The sequence below is a fragment of the Somniosus microcephalus genome, chromosome 3 (genome assembly GCF_052327205.1).
Source record: "Somniosus microcephalus isolate GS21.2 chromosome 3, FLI_Smic_1.0, whole genome shotgun sequence".
In the NCBI taxonomy this organism is placed as follows: domain Eukaryota; kingdom Metazoa; phylum Chordata; class Chondrichthyes; order Squaliformes; family Somniosidae; genus Somniosus; species Somniosus microcephalus.
Window position 1 is genome coordinate 24,722,956 of NC_140989.1, and position 18,015 is coordinate 24,740,970.

Consider the following 18,015-nt stretch of genomic DNA (forward strand, 5'->3'; position numbering starts at 1 on the left):
CCAAGCTCTACCTTAAGAAAAAAATCTCCTCCAGGGAAAGTTAACCTTGGGGGTGCGGGGGGAGAAAGGGGGTGGGGGGAGTGGGCGAGAGGTTTGAGTTTGAGATCCAGGAAATGAGATGGAAAGGTACCGGGACTGTGCAGGAAGGGAATCCTGGAATAAATGGGTGGCTGTATTCCCTCAGGGACTGTTGTGCATTGAGCAGGGGGGAAGTGCCTTTGCTGCCTTTATCTTAAGCATATTTTTAGATTTAAATGGGACGCATTTGCAAAGCAGCACTCGGATTTCCGAAGTGAATGGGCACGTCCCAGGAGCTGATGACGATTAGGGTGTAAATCCAGTCTCACCAATTGAAGGCTGGCTTATGATTTTAGGACAGGGGCTGGGGGAGGGCAGAGATGATCTGAGGGAGATTGCTCTGAGCAGGTGGTTTGGGGCTCAGTTTGGTAGCAAACACGTTGGGATTGAAGTGTTAAATATTTGCTCTTCCTCCCTACTGTGTCCATTGAATCAGCTCCCTCTGTGTAAGACACTCAATCAGCCTTTCTCTGTCTCTCTCTGGCCACTGAACCTGACCATTTCGTCCCGTCCTAACAGTGAAAGGGCGGAGGGGAATTGCGGGGGGGAGACCCTGCCAAGCTCAGGAGAGGGACTGAGTGCCCAATGCACGATGCTGAATAGGAAGCACGGACCCATCCCTGCTCCTTCGGCCGCCTTCGACCGCTGCAGGGCCGGCGAGAGGCTGCGGGCAGCACTGGCCGGACTGCAGGAGCTGGAGCTGCTGAAGCAGAGGCAGAGGGAGCTGGTGAACGGGGCCCTGCAGGCGGACTGCGGCCGGGACGAGGGCTGCAGGGAGAGCAACACGGAGGAGCAGCGGCTGGAAGCCACCCTGAGCGCCCTGAAGCATCAATTGGTAAGGAACCCCCCCCCACCCCAGCCTTCCACAACAAGGGACTCCCTCCTCAAACCCACCGCCAGAAATACCTTCTGGCCTGACAGCTGCTACTTAATAGTGTTTTAACCACAAATAGCATCGTGTGATTCATTTCCCAGTCATCAGTTGTGATGTTTCTCCTTGTTGATACTGAAGAGCATGACCCCGATCCTATATTTAAAAGAAATCAGCAACTTTTAACGAGTTGTTGCTCTGAAGGGGCCAATGGGGTTGTATTGCTTAACTAAAAACACCCAGGTCTTCTCGGCTTACATATATATTTGTGTTTTGCCAATGGTTGCTGTGGATATACACAGAAACGAAAGGCTTGCATTTCTATAGCGCCTTTCACGACCGCCGGACGTCTCAAAGCGCGTTTGAAGCGGAGTCACTGCTGTAATAAAATGCAATGTATAATTCTAACGGACTTGTATATGTTTAAGGAATATATATATGCTATATATTTAGGTATTAGTCATGCCGCTAAGGGTTATGTAGGTGTATTTAAGGGTTCCAACAATCTGTTTTAAGAGTTATACATACATATATTTAAGAATTATTTCTATGTGTATTTAAGAGTTCCATAATGTTTAAGATTTTTTTTACAAATAACTATTTAAGATTTCTATGTTCAAGAGTTTATGTTATATAAGGGTTATACTTGTATATATTTAACGGTTCTCTGAATTTTTTCGGATTAAATAGAGGGGTGTATATACATGTATAAGGATTTATACATGCATATATAGAAGAATTTTATTTATATACATGAACAGTTAATTCTTGATGAATATTTCGCCGCAAATCGTGAATGAAGTTAAGACTCAGAAACGTTGTAAATTCCTTTCCAGGTCCCTCAATCTCGTCCACTCACGATCATTTGTGCCCTGTTTTTTTCTTTTATTTTACAAGTTCACAAGTCAAAGGTTAACCATAAATAAAACATTCATCGTTTTTTGGTTTAAAAAAATTAGTCCCGGATTAAAATCGTGAAAGAGTCCCTCGAGGGAGAGCTCCCCCCTCTCCTCCTCCCTCCCCCTCTCCCCCCTCCCTTCTCCTCCCCCCTTCTCCTCCTCCCCCCTTCTCCTCCTTCCCCCCCCCCACTCCTCCTCCTCCCTTCTCCTCCTTCCCCCCCCCCCCCCACTCCTCCTCCTCCCTTCTCCTCCTTCCCCCCCCCCCCACTCCTCCTCCCCCCCGGGTCATTCACCCCTTGGTTGAACAGTCCCTGTGCTTGGCGTGGTGTTTCGAGGCTCATTCAAAGTGCCGTCAAGCCTCAATCCACATCGAACGGGATACACATCCCCCCCCCCATCCCCGTCTGTCCACACTTAAAACATCAACAGCTCATCAGCTGGGTGTGAAAACTGGGCAGGTCGTCTCCCAGCTCCGATCCCCGCTCCCCTGTGACAATTGCTCTTTGGGCTGCTGCTGCTCCGGTGGTGAGCTGCTCACTGCTCATTCATTGCAGATGTGCATTCCTTTTGTCCCCCCCCCCCCCCCACAGCTCCCCCTCCCCTCTTCTCAATCCTCCCCAAAGGGACATCTCAACCAATTCCACCAACCACATGCCAGCTGCCCATAGTCTTGGGATTCAAATGACCAAACCCCAAAAGTTTTTGCCAAACACTTTTAATCCACTCTAAAAGCCTGAATCATATTTCCGATTGTTTGCTTGTAAAAAGAAAGACTTGCATTTATATAGCGCCTTTCATGACCTCGGGACGCCCCAAAGCGCTTTACAGCCAATGAAGTACTTTTTGAAGTGTGGTCACTGTTGTAATGTAGGAAACGCGACGGGCAGTTTGCGCACAGCAAGCTCCCACAAACAGCAGTGTGATAGTGACCAGATGATCTGATTTAGTGATGTTGGTTGAGGGATAAATATTGATCGGGGCACCGGTGATAGTTTCCCTGCTCTTCTTCAAAATAGTGCAGTGGGATCTTTTACATCCACCTGAGAGAGCAGGTGGGGGCCTCCGTTTAACGTCTCTAACAGGACTAGACAGACTCTAACAGGACTAGACAGGCTAGATGCAGGAAGGATGTTCCCGATGGCCGGGGAGTCCAGAACCAGGAGTCACAGTCTAAGGATAAGGGGTAAGCCATTTAGGACAGAGATGAGGAGGAATTTCTTCACCCAGAGAGTGGTGAACCTGTGGAATTCTCTACCACAGAAGGCAGTGGAGGCCAATTCATTAAATATATTCAAGAAGGAGTTAGATATATTTCTTAAGGCTAAAGGGATCAAGGGATATGGGGAGAAGGCAGGGACAGGGTACTGAATTTGGATGATCAGCCATGATCTCATTGAATGGCAGAGCAGGTCGAGGGGCCGAATGGCCTACTCCTGCTCCTATCTTCTATGTTTCTCATCCGAAGGACGGCACCTCCAACAGTGCAGCACTTCCTCAGTAGGGCGCAATGTGACCAATGATCCCTAATAAGCTGCATGGTCACACAGCGTGCTACAGGTTCCGCGCAGCCGGTGTGCCAGCTTTTAAATAGAAAAAAACGCACGTGTGCGGAATTTTGAATAGCCCGCCCAAAAAAAAAATCACAGAGGGAAACGGTGAATACGACCAATTTAACTGGGAGGGAGTGAAATATTTCAAAGCGTCTGGGGAATGGCTGTTCACTGAAGGCTGCTTTAGCAATAGACAAAAAGATAAGATAAAGATGTTTAGGAAATCAAACAAAAGGAGGAATCCTCTTTGAGAAGAATGGGGCATTGAAGTGGAGGCAGTGACCTCGGTAAACAGTGGCCGTACCTGTTAATTAAAGGCAGACAGGGAACAATTGCCTTTAAGACGAGCCTCCTCCTCGGCTGGGTTTGCCTGATTAAAAAGCTGTCGGTTGGCAAGTCCCAAATAATTGTGCGTTTCCAGGTTGTGAGGACACCTATCCATTCATAGATCAGCGTAACATGCTTCTTAAAGGTGCCATTTCCTCTTTGTTCCGTAGTATTTAGCCCGGTTACACAGCACTTTCGGACAGTTTTCTCCCTTTCGCCTTTCCTAAAGGAGCTGATTTATGCTGCTTGATGGCGCTACTCACCCTCTGGTACCTTACCTGAGTGAGTCGGGACTGTTAAGTGTTGTTGTTATTCGACTGCAGGGGCATCTCCCGAGTGATCATGTCCTCACCAGCAGTCCTCACACTTCCTCTTTCCCCTTGATGTCACTTAACAAAGAAAGACTTGCATTTATATAGCGTCTTTCATGACCTCAGGATGTCCCGAAGTGCCTTACAGCCAATGAAGTACTTTTTGAAGTGGAGTCACTGTTGTAATGTAGGAAACACAGCAGCCAATTTGTGCACAGCAAGCTCCCACAAACAGCAATGTGATATTGACCAGATAATCTGTTTTAGTGATGTTGATTGAGGAATAAATATTGGCCAGGACACCGGGGAAAACTCCCCTGCTCTTCTTCAAAATAGTGCCATGGGATCTTTTACATTCAGGGGGAGCTTAGCAATGGCTGTTGGCACTAAGTGATAGGAAGGAAGACCACCTTTCATGGCTGTGGTTCTACTTGACATGAACTTGCTTGCACAAGTTAGTCTGACCTTTGACACCATGCACCAAAACCTTTGGTGTGGCACCAGTGCTCTTTATTTAAAAAAAAAAATTATTTCCCCCCCTCATGTCCTGACAGTGTGGACTCATGTCAGGCTCCCATGCTGTGGGTGTCTCTCCCAAGTGGCCATTTTGTATCTGTACATCGTGATAGTGGGCTGTTTGACCGTGGTGGGCGTCACAGCCGAGCCTGATCTTGCCCTCACCTGACGCACGCGCACTTGCTAGCAGGTCGTCACCAGATAGCAGTCAAGAGTGTGAGCTGCTGGTGCCTCCCGCCTAGCCCTGGGGACTGTGGCGCCCCCTCTAACCGCTACCTCTGCCCCGGCGGGGGGAATGAGCCTGGAGCTTTCTGGCCCGCATGGGCTCAGGTATCACCCGCACCCCCCCCAATGCCTTTCCCAACTGAGCAAGCAGGGGAGCTGGACGCCAGAAGTAAAGGTGAAACACAAAGTCTGGCATGAGTGACTGGAGAAGCTGGGGTTGCTCTCCTCAGAGCGGAGAAGGTTAAAGGGAGATTTGATAGAGGGTGACATGAACCTTGTCATTCATGTGAAAATGACTTATGAAATGATACTGGGCGGCCTGCTGGTGGCGCTGTCCAGGGAGAGTATAAATACTCGGGCACGGGCCCAGCTTGCTCAGGACATTCTTTAACAGGAACTAGTGAAGGACACAACTAGAACGCCATGTTGAAAAACAGTTGATTAAAGCCTTGTTTAATACTTCGACCAAGTGCCTAGTCGTTTTCTTACGTCAGCGGGCATTCAAAATTATGAGGGGTTTTGACAGAGTAGATAGGGAGGAACTGTTTATGTTGGCAGGAGGGTCGGTAACCAGAGGACCCAGATTTAAGGGCATTGGCAAAAGAACCAAGATCAGGGGAGATGAGGAATTCTTTCTACGCAGCGAGTTATAATGACGAGCGCGCTGCCTGAAAGGGCGGTGGAAGCAGATTCAATAGTAACTTTTAAAGGGAATTGGATACATACTTGAAAAACAAAAATTTGCAGGGCTATTGGGAAAGAGCTGGTAAGTGGGACTAATTAATGATAGCTCTTTCACAGAACCGGCACAGGCACGCTGGGCCGAATGGCCTCCTCCTTCTGTGCTGTATGATTCCAGTGAGAAATGATGGGCACCATCAATGTGTGAAAGAAAACACAACATTGATGCTCATTTTCTTCAAAACCTGGAGCGTGACTAGGTCGTAGGTCACGCGGACAAATTTTTTTTCTTTCCTTTCATCTTCCTCCTGTCAGTTTTTAACTGCTGTGTGTGGCTTTCTCTCTCTGGGCACCTTATGAAAGCTAGAATTATAGGAAACCAAATACTTGCATCACATAATCACGATTAATGTCTTTGTTTTTCTTGAAATGACTGAAATGAGATCTTTGTGACGTACTAAATTATCAATGACCGCTGTATATCTTCAGGACAGGTTTTGTGACCTGCTGCCATTAATCAAGAAAGCCTAGACTTCAAGATGCTTTGGCTGTGCATTAGTCAGTTTTTGAAGTGGATTCGGGTCATTGCGAAACTAAACAGACACACCAAAAATAAATCACTTCAGACTCTGTCATTCCAGGAGGTAACTCCATCTCTCTCTTCCTTCTCACTGGGTAGTTTCATCTAGGAAAAAGAGATACACAATTAGTTAATTTTTTTAAACAATAAGCTCGCTTGAATACTCAGTTGGTAAACGTGTTTCCCCGTGGACTCAGCTGTACAGATCAGGAAGGACCTGTGTTCAGTCGCCACCTCTGTGCCGAAACGGACCCCATACATGTTCTATGCAAAGTGTCGGCCGTGGCTCAGTGGGTGGCACTCTCACCTCCTGAGTCAGAAGGTTGTGGGTTCAAGTCCCACTCCAGAGACTTGAGCACAAAAATCTAGGCTGACACTCCCAGTGCAGTGCTGAGGGAGTGCTGCACTGTTGGAGGTGCCGTCTTTCGGACGAGACGTTAAACCGTGACCTCGCCTACCCTTTCAGTTAGACGTAAAAGATCCAGTGGCACTCGAAGAGGAGCAGGGAAGTTCTCCCTGGTGCCCTGGTCAATAATTATCCTTCAACCAACATCACTGAAAACAGATGAGCTGGTCATTATCACATTGCTGTTTGCGGGAGCTTGCTGTGCGCAAATTGGCTGCCGCGTTTCCTACACTTCAAAAGTACTTAATTGGCTGTAAAGTGCTTTGGGACGTCCTGAAGTTGTGTAAAAGCGCTATATAAATGCAAGTCTTTTTTTAAATATAAAGTGGTGGGGGGTGGTGGGGAGCTATGGTGAAGCAGGGTTTCATGACCTCTGTGAACGTCTGTCTCTCCCGTTTACCTTTCTCTCTGCCTTGCAAGTCCAGAGTCCCACGATTGTCATAGGTGAAAGGGAGGGAATGGGCTCTGCCATTTTAGTTTTAATGGGAAGAGTACTAGAGACAAAAACTCTATAGAGTCACTCCAGAGACAGTTAGATGCCATGATGGGGGAACTATGGTTACCCTATGGTTAGATGGGCTGAGTGGCCGCCCTCATCTCCGCTTAGCTTTACGAAGCTGATGGCAGCCCACACAAGCATGGAACCTGTGTGCCTTTGATGCTGAGGGGACCCCCAAGCTCCAAGTATTTCTAGATAAACCATGGCCCAGCCGAATGTCAAGAATACATTGTTTTAAATTTGCCTTTCTGGTTTTCTGTGTAAACAGCACCTTGTTTGCTTTCCAGTCACATTTAAGAAAACAAGATGCGGGGCTGAAAACTCATCTGCAACACCTGGACCGACAAATCAGCGAACTCAAGCTCGACGTGAACAAGGCTTCCACCGAGCAGCTAGAGAGTGACAGCAGGCCGAGTTCAGGTAACGTTTGACGGGCGGCAGCTTTTTGTTGTGGAGCTGGTCGTGTTGGGGCTTTACACAGTGGGGCAGACCACATAACTGTGCATGCTCATAGGAACAGGATTAAGCCATTCAGCTCCATTGAGCCTGTTCCGCCATTCAGTTAGATCGTGGCTGATCTGTATCTTAACTCCCATCTACCCGTCTTGGTTCCGTATCCCTTAATACCCAAGCCTAACAAAAATCTATCCTGATTTTGACTTCCATTTGCTGGTCAGATGCCTTCTTTTATGTCAGGACGAGGTATCTACAGACCAGCGATGCGCAACCTATGTTGTTGTCATGTACAGGATATTCTTTCTTGGATATAGGCGTCGCTGGCAAGGCCAACATTTATTGCCCATCCCTAGTTGCCCTTGAGAAGGTGGTGGTGAGCCGCCTTCTTGAACCGCTGCAGTCCGTGTGGTGAAGGTACTCCCACAGTGCTGTTAGGGAGGGAGTTCCAGGATTTTGACCCAGCGATGGGTCAGGATGGTGTGTGACTTGGAGGGGAACTTGGAGGTGGAGGTGTTCCCCACGTACCTGCTGCCCTTGTCCTTCTAGGTGGAAGAGGTCGCGGGTTTGGGAGGTGCTGCCCAAGAAGCCTTGGCGAGTTGCTGCAGTGCATCCTGTAGATGGTACACACTGCAGCCACGGTGCGCCAGTAGTGGAGGGAGTGAATGTTTAAGGTGATGGATGGGGTGCCAATCAAATGACTGAGTGCTCGTGGGCTGAGTACTCGTGGGTCTGAATGAATAGCTGCACATGGCATCTGACAGTGGCCATTTATGTACTGCCATTGGCAATTATTTACCCTCTGACTGTGTGGTGAAAAATTATGAAAGGATTTGATACGGTAAATGTAGAGAAGATGTTTCCACTTGTGTCCACTTCTGGGTGAGTCCAAAACTAGGGGCCATAAATATAAGATATATCACTAATAAATCCAATCAGGAGAAACGTTCTCAGAGAGTGGTGAGAATGGGGAACTTGCTACCACATGGAATAGCATAGATGCATTTAAGGGGAAGCTAGATAAGTATATGAGGGGGCAAAGTAACAGATGTTTATGGTGATAGGTTGGGAGGAGGCTTGTGTGGAGCATAAACACTGGCATATACCTGTTGGGCCGAATGGCCTCTGCCTGTGCCGTAAATTCTATGTAATCTCATTCTTTTATGTGAGTGGAACTGGATTTGAATATAATGGACCGGTCCTTTTACAAAGTTACCATCTCCCATGCTTGATCCCTGTCAGATCCTGTCTCGATGACCACGCTCTTGCTTGTTTATCCTCTACAATTCAGCCAGGCACCTTCTTCTCCTTCTTCTTAGGCAATCCCTCGGGAACCGAGGATGACTTGCTTCCACATTAAATATGAGTTCTCAGGTGACTGATGAGCCCAATGCGGGACCTACAGTCTCTGTCACAGGTGGGGCAGACGGTGGTTGAAGGGGCGGGTGGGTGGGGTGCTTGGGTTGACGTGCGCTCCTTGCGCTGCCTGGGCTTGGCTTCCGCTTGCTCCCGGCGAAGAGACTCAAGGTGTTCGGCGCCTTCCCGGATGCTTCTCCTCCACTTTGTGCGGTCTTGGGCCAGGGATTCCCAGGTGTCGGTGGGGATGTTGCACTTTTTCAAGGAGGCTTTGAGGGTGTCCTTGAAACATTTCCTCTGCCCACCTGGGGCTCCCTTGCCGTGTCGGAGCTCCGAGTAGAGCGCTTGTTTTGGGAGTCTGGTATCGGGCATGCGGACGATGTGACCCGTCCATCGGAGCTGATCGAGCGTGATCAAAGCTTCGATGCTGGGGATGTTGGCCTGAGTGAGAACACCGACGTTGGTGCGCCTATCCTGCCAATGGATTTGCAGGATCTTGCGGAGGCAGCGTTGGTGGTACCTCTCCAGTGCTTTGAGGTGCCTGCTGTACATGGTCCTTGTCTCTGAGGCATACAGCAGGGCGGGTATCACTGCTGCTCTGTAGACCATCAGCTTAGTGCTGGCTTAGCTTAGCACCTTACCGAATGAATATTAACAATCGCCCCAGGACTAGACTCCCTCTGTTGAATACATAGCGCAGCAGCATGATGTAAGCCTGGAAGCTGCACAGCGCAATCTAATCGTACAAATGCTTAATGCATTTGTATCGGGTTCCTTGTCCCGCTGTGCTTCCACAATAGTATCTCACGGCCTGTTCTATAGGCTGCAGTTTCGAACGGTCCGCCCAGATGTCTGTCTTGCTGCTGCCTGTGGGTTCCAGTGGCAGCTCAGTCATATTATCAATAACGCCATTGCTGTAAGTGCAGCCTAAGAGCGGTTTCTATTTTAAGGTTTCTCTCGTGCTTCGAGACGCCATTAAGTCCCTTTCGCTTTGGGTAGTGAGCCTCAGACACACAGAGTGATCCTAATGCTTTCGCCCTCCAGCCAGGCAGATTCCTGCCTGACAGACTCACTCAAGCAGCAGAACAGCCGGCCATTCTTTCTGTTTTGTTAGCAGACCTAACGTACGACATTGTCGTGTGCACAAGATTTATAGTAACAGTCAGTGCCTTTTACTTGGAGAGCCACATCTCGCGTTCAACAAGCCAGTTTAAGCCTAGACTCAATTGGGGTCCCAGCCTGTGTGGTATTGTCCCGTCAAAGCACATCCCTCTTGTACTTTAACTCTCCTTATGGCTTCTAATTGTTCTTTGATTAACCCCAATGTTAGTGCATCAATTATATCTTCTACCTTCCACGGTCGCTTCTTCCAATCACCATCGCTCTCGGAGGAAATGACGTTTCCTCCCGATGTTCTGATTTTCTCTTGATGTCCTATCTCCTTGGCTGACTCCGACTCTGAAGGAACCGTAGAATCATTAGAAACTTGCAGCACAGAAGGAGGCCATTCGGCCCGTCGGGCCTGTGCTGGCTCTTTGAGCAGTCGTGCTCAGTCCAACATCCCCCGCGTTTTGTCCGTGACCCTGTCGGCTCCTCATCCTCAAGTACTTGTCCAACAACCTTTTAAAGTTATTTTCCACCACCTTTTCAGGTCGAGCGTTCCAGATCCTGACAACTCTCTGAGTGAAAAATTTCTCCTCCTCTCCCCTCGAGATCTTTTTCCAATGATTTTGAATCTGTGACCTCTGGTTATTGACCCACTCACCAGAGGGAGTAGTTTTTCTCCATCTACTCTTATCAAAACCTCTCATCATCCTGAAAACCTCTATTGGGTCACCTTTGAACCTTCTCTGTTCCCAGGAGAACAGTCCTAACTTTTCCAACCTTTCCTCATAACTGAAGTCCCTCATCCCTGGTAACATCCTAGTTAAACCTCCTCTGTTACCCTTTCCAAGGCCTTTACATCTTTCCTGAAGTGTGGGGCCCAGAACTGCCCACAATGCTCCAGCTGAGGCCTAACCAGTGATTTATAAAGTTCTAGCATAATCCCTATCATAATATTCAGGGTTTATCTTCTCTATACCATTCCATACTTTATATACTTCAGTGAGGTCCCTCCCTTTTTAATTGACATCCAAGGCTGCAAAAGTTTAAACTTCTCTGGTCTCTCCTCCTTATCCTTGGGATCAATCTCGCTCTTGCCTGCAGTCTGTCTAATGCAAGTTTATGTAATGAGGTGGCGGCCAAACTGAGTGAGGCCCTCTCCGCCTGGTCTGGGTGCATTGCAAGACCTCAGCGTGTCTTCCGTACACTTGCATTCAGCGGTTCAGGCTGTTTCCCTGAATTCGATTGAAGATGACGTTGTCTATCTTGGCAATTCTCCCAGTGACGATTCGATTCAATTCCCTAAAATCTTTCCACCAGCGTGTAATGTTGATGGGGTGAGATGAAGAGGGGGTGGGAGGAGGCTCGTGTGGAGCATAAAACACCGGCACAGACCAGTTAGGCCGAATGGCCTGCTTCTGTGCTGTAAAATTCTGAATAATACTTTTACATTTCTCAGCGTTACATATTTCTATCCCGAAAGCAAAAACGACCCAAATTCTTTTGCAAACCTCTTACAGCATCCTCTGTGTCTACTGTACTTTATACTCGTCACTTCCAGTTCAGCACCAGTGAGAAACAGTTGGTGCTAGTCGTTACATTTTAGTGACCATCACTAAGGATACAGTAGCCTGGTGGTTATGGTAGCGGGCTAGTAACCCCGGAGGGTGTGCTTCCAAATCCAGGCATGGAGCGATCCCGAATAAATCGGGTCATTTATGGACTGGGGGAAGGGAGCCCTTAACATTAGGCAATCTATGGAGAGTGTTCCACTTAAAAGTGTGGCATTTTAATCACTCCTGCCCTCCACCCCACCACAGACCTCTCTCCCTTTTGTTCTTTCCCTGCCTCCCCTTTTCCTTGACGGTCTTTGCTTAAAAGCTGTCCGTCACTAACATCTTCCAGCGCTGGTCATTAAAAGGTCATTGACCTGAAACGTTGTCTCTCTGTCTCGTCTCTCTGTCTCGTCCCTCTCTCTCTCTCTGTTTCGTCCCTCTCTCTCTGTCTCGCCTCTCTCTGTCTCTCTCTCTCTGTCTCTCTCTCTCTGTCTCTCTCTCTCTGTCTCTCTCTCTGTCTTTCTCTCTCTCTCTCTGTCTCTCTCTCTCTGTCTCGTCTCTCTGTGTCTCTCTGTCTCGTCTCTCTGTCTCGTCTCTCTGTCTCGTCTCTCCCTCTGTCTCTCTCTCTGTCTCTCTCTCTGTCTCTCTCTCTGTCTCATCTCTCTGTCTCGTCCCTCTCTCTGTCTCTCTCTCTGTCTCTCTCTCTGTGTCTCTCTCTCTGTGTCTCTCTGTCTGTCTCTGTCTCGTTTCTCTGTGCCTCTCTCTCTGTCTCGTCTCTCTCTCTCTGTGTCTCTCTCTGTCTCGTCTCTCTGTGTCTCTCTCTGTCTCGTCTCTCTGTCTCTCTCTCTGTCTCGTTTCTCTGTGTCTCTCTCTCTGTCTCTCTCTGTCTCGTCTCTCTGTCTCGTTTCTCTGTGTCTCTCTCTCTGTCTCGTTTCTCTGTGTCTCTCTCTTTGTGTCTCTCTCTCTGTCTCGTTTCTCTGTGTCTCTCTCTCTGTCTCGTCTCTCTGTCTCTGTGTCTCTCTCTCTGTGTCTCTCTCTCTCTGTGTCTCTCTCTCTGTGTCTCTCTCTCTGTCTCTCTCTCTGTCTCGTTTCTCTGTGTCTCTCTCTCTGTCTCTCTCTGTCTCGTCTCTCTGTCTCTCTCTCTCTGTCTCGTTTCTCTGTGTCTCTCTCTTTGTGTCTCTCTCGCTGTCTCGTTTCTCTGTGTATCTCTCTCTGTCTCTCTCTGTGTCTTTCCACAGTGTCCAGCAATCCGCAGTATTTCGCTTTCTGTGGCGTTGTGCAACGCTTATTAATCAATTTGGTGCGTCTAATGGGTAGCGTCTAAATGTTCTTGTGTTTCTGATCCACAGGGTTTTACGAGCTCAGCGATGGAGGATCCTGCTCCCTGTCCAACTCCTGCACGTCCATGTACAGCGAGTGTATGTCGTCCTCCCAGAGCAGCCTGCTCTACTCGGCTGAGGCCAAGGCCAGCAAGTCGGGCTACCGCCCTCGGTCTGTCGATGAGACCACCGTGCAGTCGGCAGCCTTCAAGCAGCAAGGGCCTGGCAAGCGACCTGGGCGAGGGATCAAAACCACTGCCGAACCGGTGCTCGCCTTTACCAGCGGAAAACCAGGAGTACCCAGGCCGAGACCGGTTTCTACAGGTAGTGTTGCCGCTCCCTCTTACACGTGCAATGTTGCCCTGAAAGAACGAGAGAACTTGCATTTCTATAGCGCCTTTCACAGACCTCAGGACGTCCCAAAGCGCTTTACAGCCAATGAAGTACATTTGAAGTGCAGCCACTGTTATCATAGAAGCATACACCACAGAAGGAGGCCATTCGGCCCATCATGCCTGTGCCGGCTCGTTGAAAGATTCTCCAATTAGTCCCACTCCCCCCTGCTCTTTCCCCAGAGCCCTGCAGATTTCTCCTCTTCAAGTATTCACCCCATTCCCTTTAGAAAGTTCCTATTGAATCTGCTTCCAACGCCCTTTCAGGCAGCGCATTCCAGATCACAACAACTCGCTGCGTAAAACAATTTCTCCTCATCTCCTCCCCCCCTGGCTTTTTGCCAATTATCTTAAATCTGTGACCTCTGGTTACCGACCCTCCTGCCAGTGGAAACAATTTCTCCTTATTTACTCAATCAAAGCCCCTTCATAATTTTGAACACCTCTATTAAATCTCCCCTTAACCTTCCCTGCTCTGAGGAGACCAATCCAATGTAGGAAACGCAGCAGCCAGTTCGCGCACAGCAAGCTCCCACAAACAGCAATGTGATAATGATGACCAGATCATCTGTTTTATTTTTTGGTGATGTTGATTTGAGGGATAAATATTGGCCAGGACACTGGGGAAGAACGCTCCTGCTCTTCGAAGTGCAGGCTTACTGATCTGTATAGCCCCACCACCAAGAACTCGGGTGTATCTCTGCACATCTCCACTGGGTGAAGTGAACACTGAGGGTCTGTGTTGCCCAAAGACCCAGACTTCAAGCCTTGTATTATATGGGCATTTTCACCCCCGTTATATCCATAGACGTCCCACCAGGTAAAGTAGGTCTGCATCACCCAGCCTCCCAGAAGGCATAGGCTGTGGGCTAATTACGTGTAAACGCTTTGTGTGTTCATTTGAAATTCCTCTCCCCATCACTTTACCGGAGGCAGTAACCTACTCATTTTAAACTGGTTGACTCAATTATCGTGCAGCATAATTTCGAGGCTCTTGTGGGTTTCGACTATGCTCCCAGAAGTGTCTTCAGGCTTCTATTTAATGAATGGAAAATCCTGCACAGACCCAGTAACCCCTCCCCCTCCAAATTCCCAATATGTGTTCCTGCCGCGCAAAGCTCGGTGACGGGGGTAGACACTGGGAAACCCGCCCTTATGTACATTTGCTCACCGCTAAATTCTGAGGCACTTCCATCAGCGGAGGTGGACCCCGAGGCTATGAGGTTGAGAAAGAGGCTCGATCAATGCAAGTTCTTCCTCTCCTTCCTTCCTTCCTCTCTCGTTCCTTCCTTTCCTTCCTCCAGAAACTCCAGGATGACTTGGACAGGTTGGGTGATTGGGCAGAAACATGGCAGAAGCAGTATAATGTGGATAAATGTGAGGTTATCCACTTTGGTGGCAAAAACAGGAAGGCAGATTATTATCTGAATGGCAATAGATTGGGAGAAGGGGAAGTGCAACGAGACCTGGGTGTCCTTGTGCACCAGTCGCTGAAGGTAAGCATGCAAGTGCAGCAGGCGGTTAAGAAGGCAAATGGTATGTTGGCCTTCGTAGCGAGAGGGTTCGAGTACAGGAACAAGGATGTCTTGCTGCAGTTGTACAGGGCCTTGGTGAGACCACACCTTGAGTATTGTGTGCAGTTTTGGTCGCCTTATCTGAGGAAGGATGTTCTTGCCATGGAGGGAGTGCAGCGAAGATTCACCAGACTGATACCTGGGATGGCAGGAATGACGTATGAGGAGAGATTGGGTCGATTGGGCTTATACTCGCTGGAGTTTAGAAGAATGAGAGGGGATCTCATTGAAACTTATAAAATTCTAAGAGAACTAGACAGACTAGAAGGATGTTCCCGATGGTCGGGGAGTCCAGAACCAGGGGGTCACAGTCTAAGGATAAGGGGTAAGCCATTTAGGACAGAGATGAGGAGAATTTCTTCACCCGGAGAGTGGTGAACCTGTGGAATTCTCTACCACAGAAGGCAGTTGAGGCCAATTCATTAAATATATTGAAGAAGGAGTTGGATATATTTCTTAAGGCTAAGGGGATCAAGGGATATGGGGAGAAAGCAGGGACAGGGTACTGAATTTGGATAATCAGCCATGATCTCATTAAATGGCGGAGCAGGTTTGAGGGGCTGAATGGTGTACTCCTGCTCCTATCTTCTATGTTTCTATGTTTCCTTCCTTCCTCTCGTTTTCTCCTTCCTTCCTTCCTCTCTTCCTTCCTTCCTCTCGTTCTCTCATTCATTCTTTTTCTTCTTCTCTCTCTCGCTCTCTCTCTCTCTGCAAATCATCAGAGCTTCGATATCCTGACTGACTGGGGATATGACTAATGGGGAGATACACCGACTGTGGGGGAGATACACCGACTGTGGGGGAGATACACCGACTGTGGGGGAGATACACCGACTGTGGGGGAGATACACCGACTGATGGGACATGACTGACAGACAAACTAATGATTCCCAATATTCTGACGTGTATTGTTCTCCTTCTCATTCGCAATACAGGTGACTTGGAGAGATTTGTACCCTCGCGAAGAGATCCTCGAGGAGCGCCTGATCCGAAAGTGCTTCCGCCTGTGTGCTCCAATAGCAATCTCCAGCCCCGAATAGCAGATCAGAAGTATCGATGCGACCTGGTCTCCAAGAACAGCAGTGATGTTTACAATTACCCCAGTCCCCTCCACGCGGTGGCTCTGCAGAGCCCTTTGTTCGGTCTGACTGGGAAGGCGCTTATTGCGGACAGCAGGCACATCCTAACTAGTGCCACGCCACCTAATCCCGCCAGTAGGCCAATCCCGCTTGAAACCAGGCTTGGCTATGTAAATAAACTAACCCAACATCACACAGGTGGGATCAGCAAGGCCGCCATGAACCATGACCCCGAAAGGAGCGCGAATGCCATGACGCGAGAAAAGGACCTCTTTCACTCCGCCGAGGCCGTGAAAAATAACAGTAACAACAATGCAGCGAGGCGGCAGCTTGAGAAGATCACAGTCCTGCGATGGGGCGACAACTGGAGAGATGTAGGACTCCCGGCAGAAACCGCTGTCACCGCGAGATTGAGGTGGCAGGCGGGGCCCGGCTGCTCGACGATCCCAGCCTCGACTAATCGCTTGGGGGAAGAGTCCAAGGCCGCCAGCAGGGATCATCAGTTCAGTTCGGGGGTGAAGGACTTGCCCATGGCCGGTGGTTCAGGAGCCTGCTCGGGCCTACCCACGCAGCCCAGTTCCAACCGGCTGTCCTGCAGTGGTCCCACGGCAACCGGCGCTGAGGCGCCTCTGAGGACCAGCCAGAGGTCGGGGGGCGTGGCGAAGAGAGGCGGGGAGGCCTCGCCCAAGGGCGGTTTCGTGCACGCCCAGTTTGTGCCCGCAGAGTCCCGGCAACGGGGGCAGATCCTGCCGGCCGGCGGCAAGACCAGAGTGGCGAAGATCAAGAGGAGGAGCAGCGAGACTACGCGGGCCGGCAAGCGGCTGCCTGCCCGAACTGGCGCTGCTCTCGGAACCCCCACTGACAGCGATCGCGCCTGCAGGAGCAGCGTCATGTCAGCCGCCGGGCCGGGCCCCGAACCGCCGGGCCGGTCATGCTCGGAGTCCAGTCTTCATCCCACGTGTTACGGGCTGGAGTTCCGGAGCCCGGCCCTCTGCAGGGCCCTCAAGGCCGGCGAGGAAGGGACAAAGGCCAAGCAGCGGCGGTGGCTGTCGTCCGTCGAGATCTTCTCCCGAGCCCCTGCCAGCCGGCTGTGCTACGGCGCCCAGCGGCAGAGGGCGGGGAGGCTCGGGTCGGCGCGTGCCAGGGGCTTCAGCCGGACGCCGAGGAGCCACCCGGGGGCCCAGAGCGAGTCGGACCAGTCGGAGTACTCGGCTGAATGCGCCTCGCTCTTCCACTCCACCATCGCCGAGAGCAGCGGGGACGAGCTCAGCGACCACACGGCCAACTGCTTTGGCGACGGCGAGGGGAGCGGGAGCGAGGGCGGCCCGAGCGCGGACCAGGCGGACGGGAGCGCCCTCATCTGGCCTGAGGGCTCGGGTTTGGCCGAGTCGCATTTGGCAACGGGTCGGGGCCGCCGCTCCGAGGCCAGGATTTGCCGCATAAAGGCATCGAAGGCGCTGAAGAAAAAGATCCGGAGATTCCAACCCGAGGCCTTAAAGGTTATGACCATGGTTTAGGGGCGTGAACCCCAGGCGTATCCCAGGGAGACAGCACACTGTTGTCCCGAAAAACAAAAGAAATTACCTTTTAAAAAGAGCGACGTCTGGTCATGAACTGCAAATGACCCTTGCGTTAAGGCAGGGGTCCTGCTACAAGTGACTACATGGGCCCAGTCTTATCTAACTTGTCTTTTTTATTGTGTATAATAATTAATGTTCCTATTTCAACTGTTGCAAGAGCATTGTGTGACAACATGAATAAAAATACTCCCTTGTGATATCGGACTTGGTCCCGTTGCTTCCGTGTTTCAGTGCTCACAAGAGATGGAAGTGCAGGACAGAAGATGTAGGCCCGTGTTTTCCGATCGGGCGGAGGCTTCCCATCTGGGAAAAAATCTACAAACTTACCTGAGGGCTCCCGAGGTGCGTATACTTCCGCTCCTGGGCCTCTCCACAGTCGAAATGCGCAGGGCCCGCGTATCCCAGGGGCGCAGGCGGTTCGCCGCGTCCCTGGGATCACGTGGGCCATGGGGAGCCAATGGGAGAAGGGAATCTCCCTTCATACACTTGACAGATAGACCCATCAAATTTATGAATGGAGATCACCCCAAAAACACAGTAAGACATTAAATCAATGTTTTAAAAAAAATCACGTTTTTAAAATGAGTTAAAATTACAATAAATTAAATATTTTAAACAAAAATTACATTTTTTGAAAAAAATCATTGAAGTTTTTTACA

At 49.8% G+C, this 18,015-nt stretch overlaps 1 protein-coding gene across 1 annotated transcript; it reads left to right on the forward strand.

Moving 5' to 3' along the window:
• Positions 1–417: 417 nt before the first annotated feature.
• Positions 418–17,560, forward strand: dact2 (dishevelled-binding antagonist of beta-catenin 2). Its single transcript, XM_085979496.1, has 4 exons — positions 418–913; positions 7,231–7,363; positions 12,762–13,055; positions 15,633–17,560. Exons 1-4 carry the CDS (start codon positions 671–673, stop codon positions 17,291–17,293), a joined length of 2,331 nt encoding a protein of 776 aa, XP_085835622.1. The 5' UTR covers positions 418–670; the 3' UTR covers positions 17,294–17,560.
• Positions 17,561–18,015: the final 455 nt, after the last annotated feature.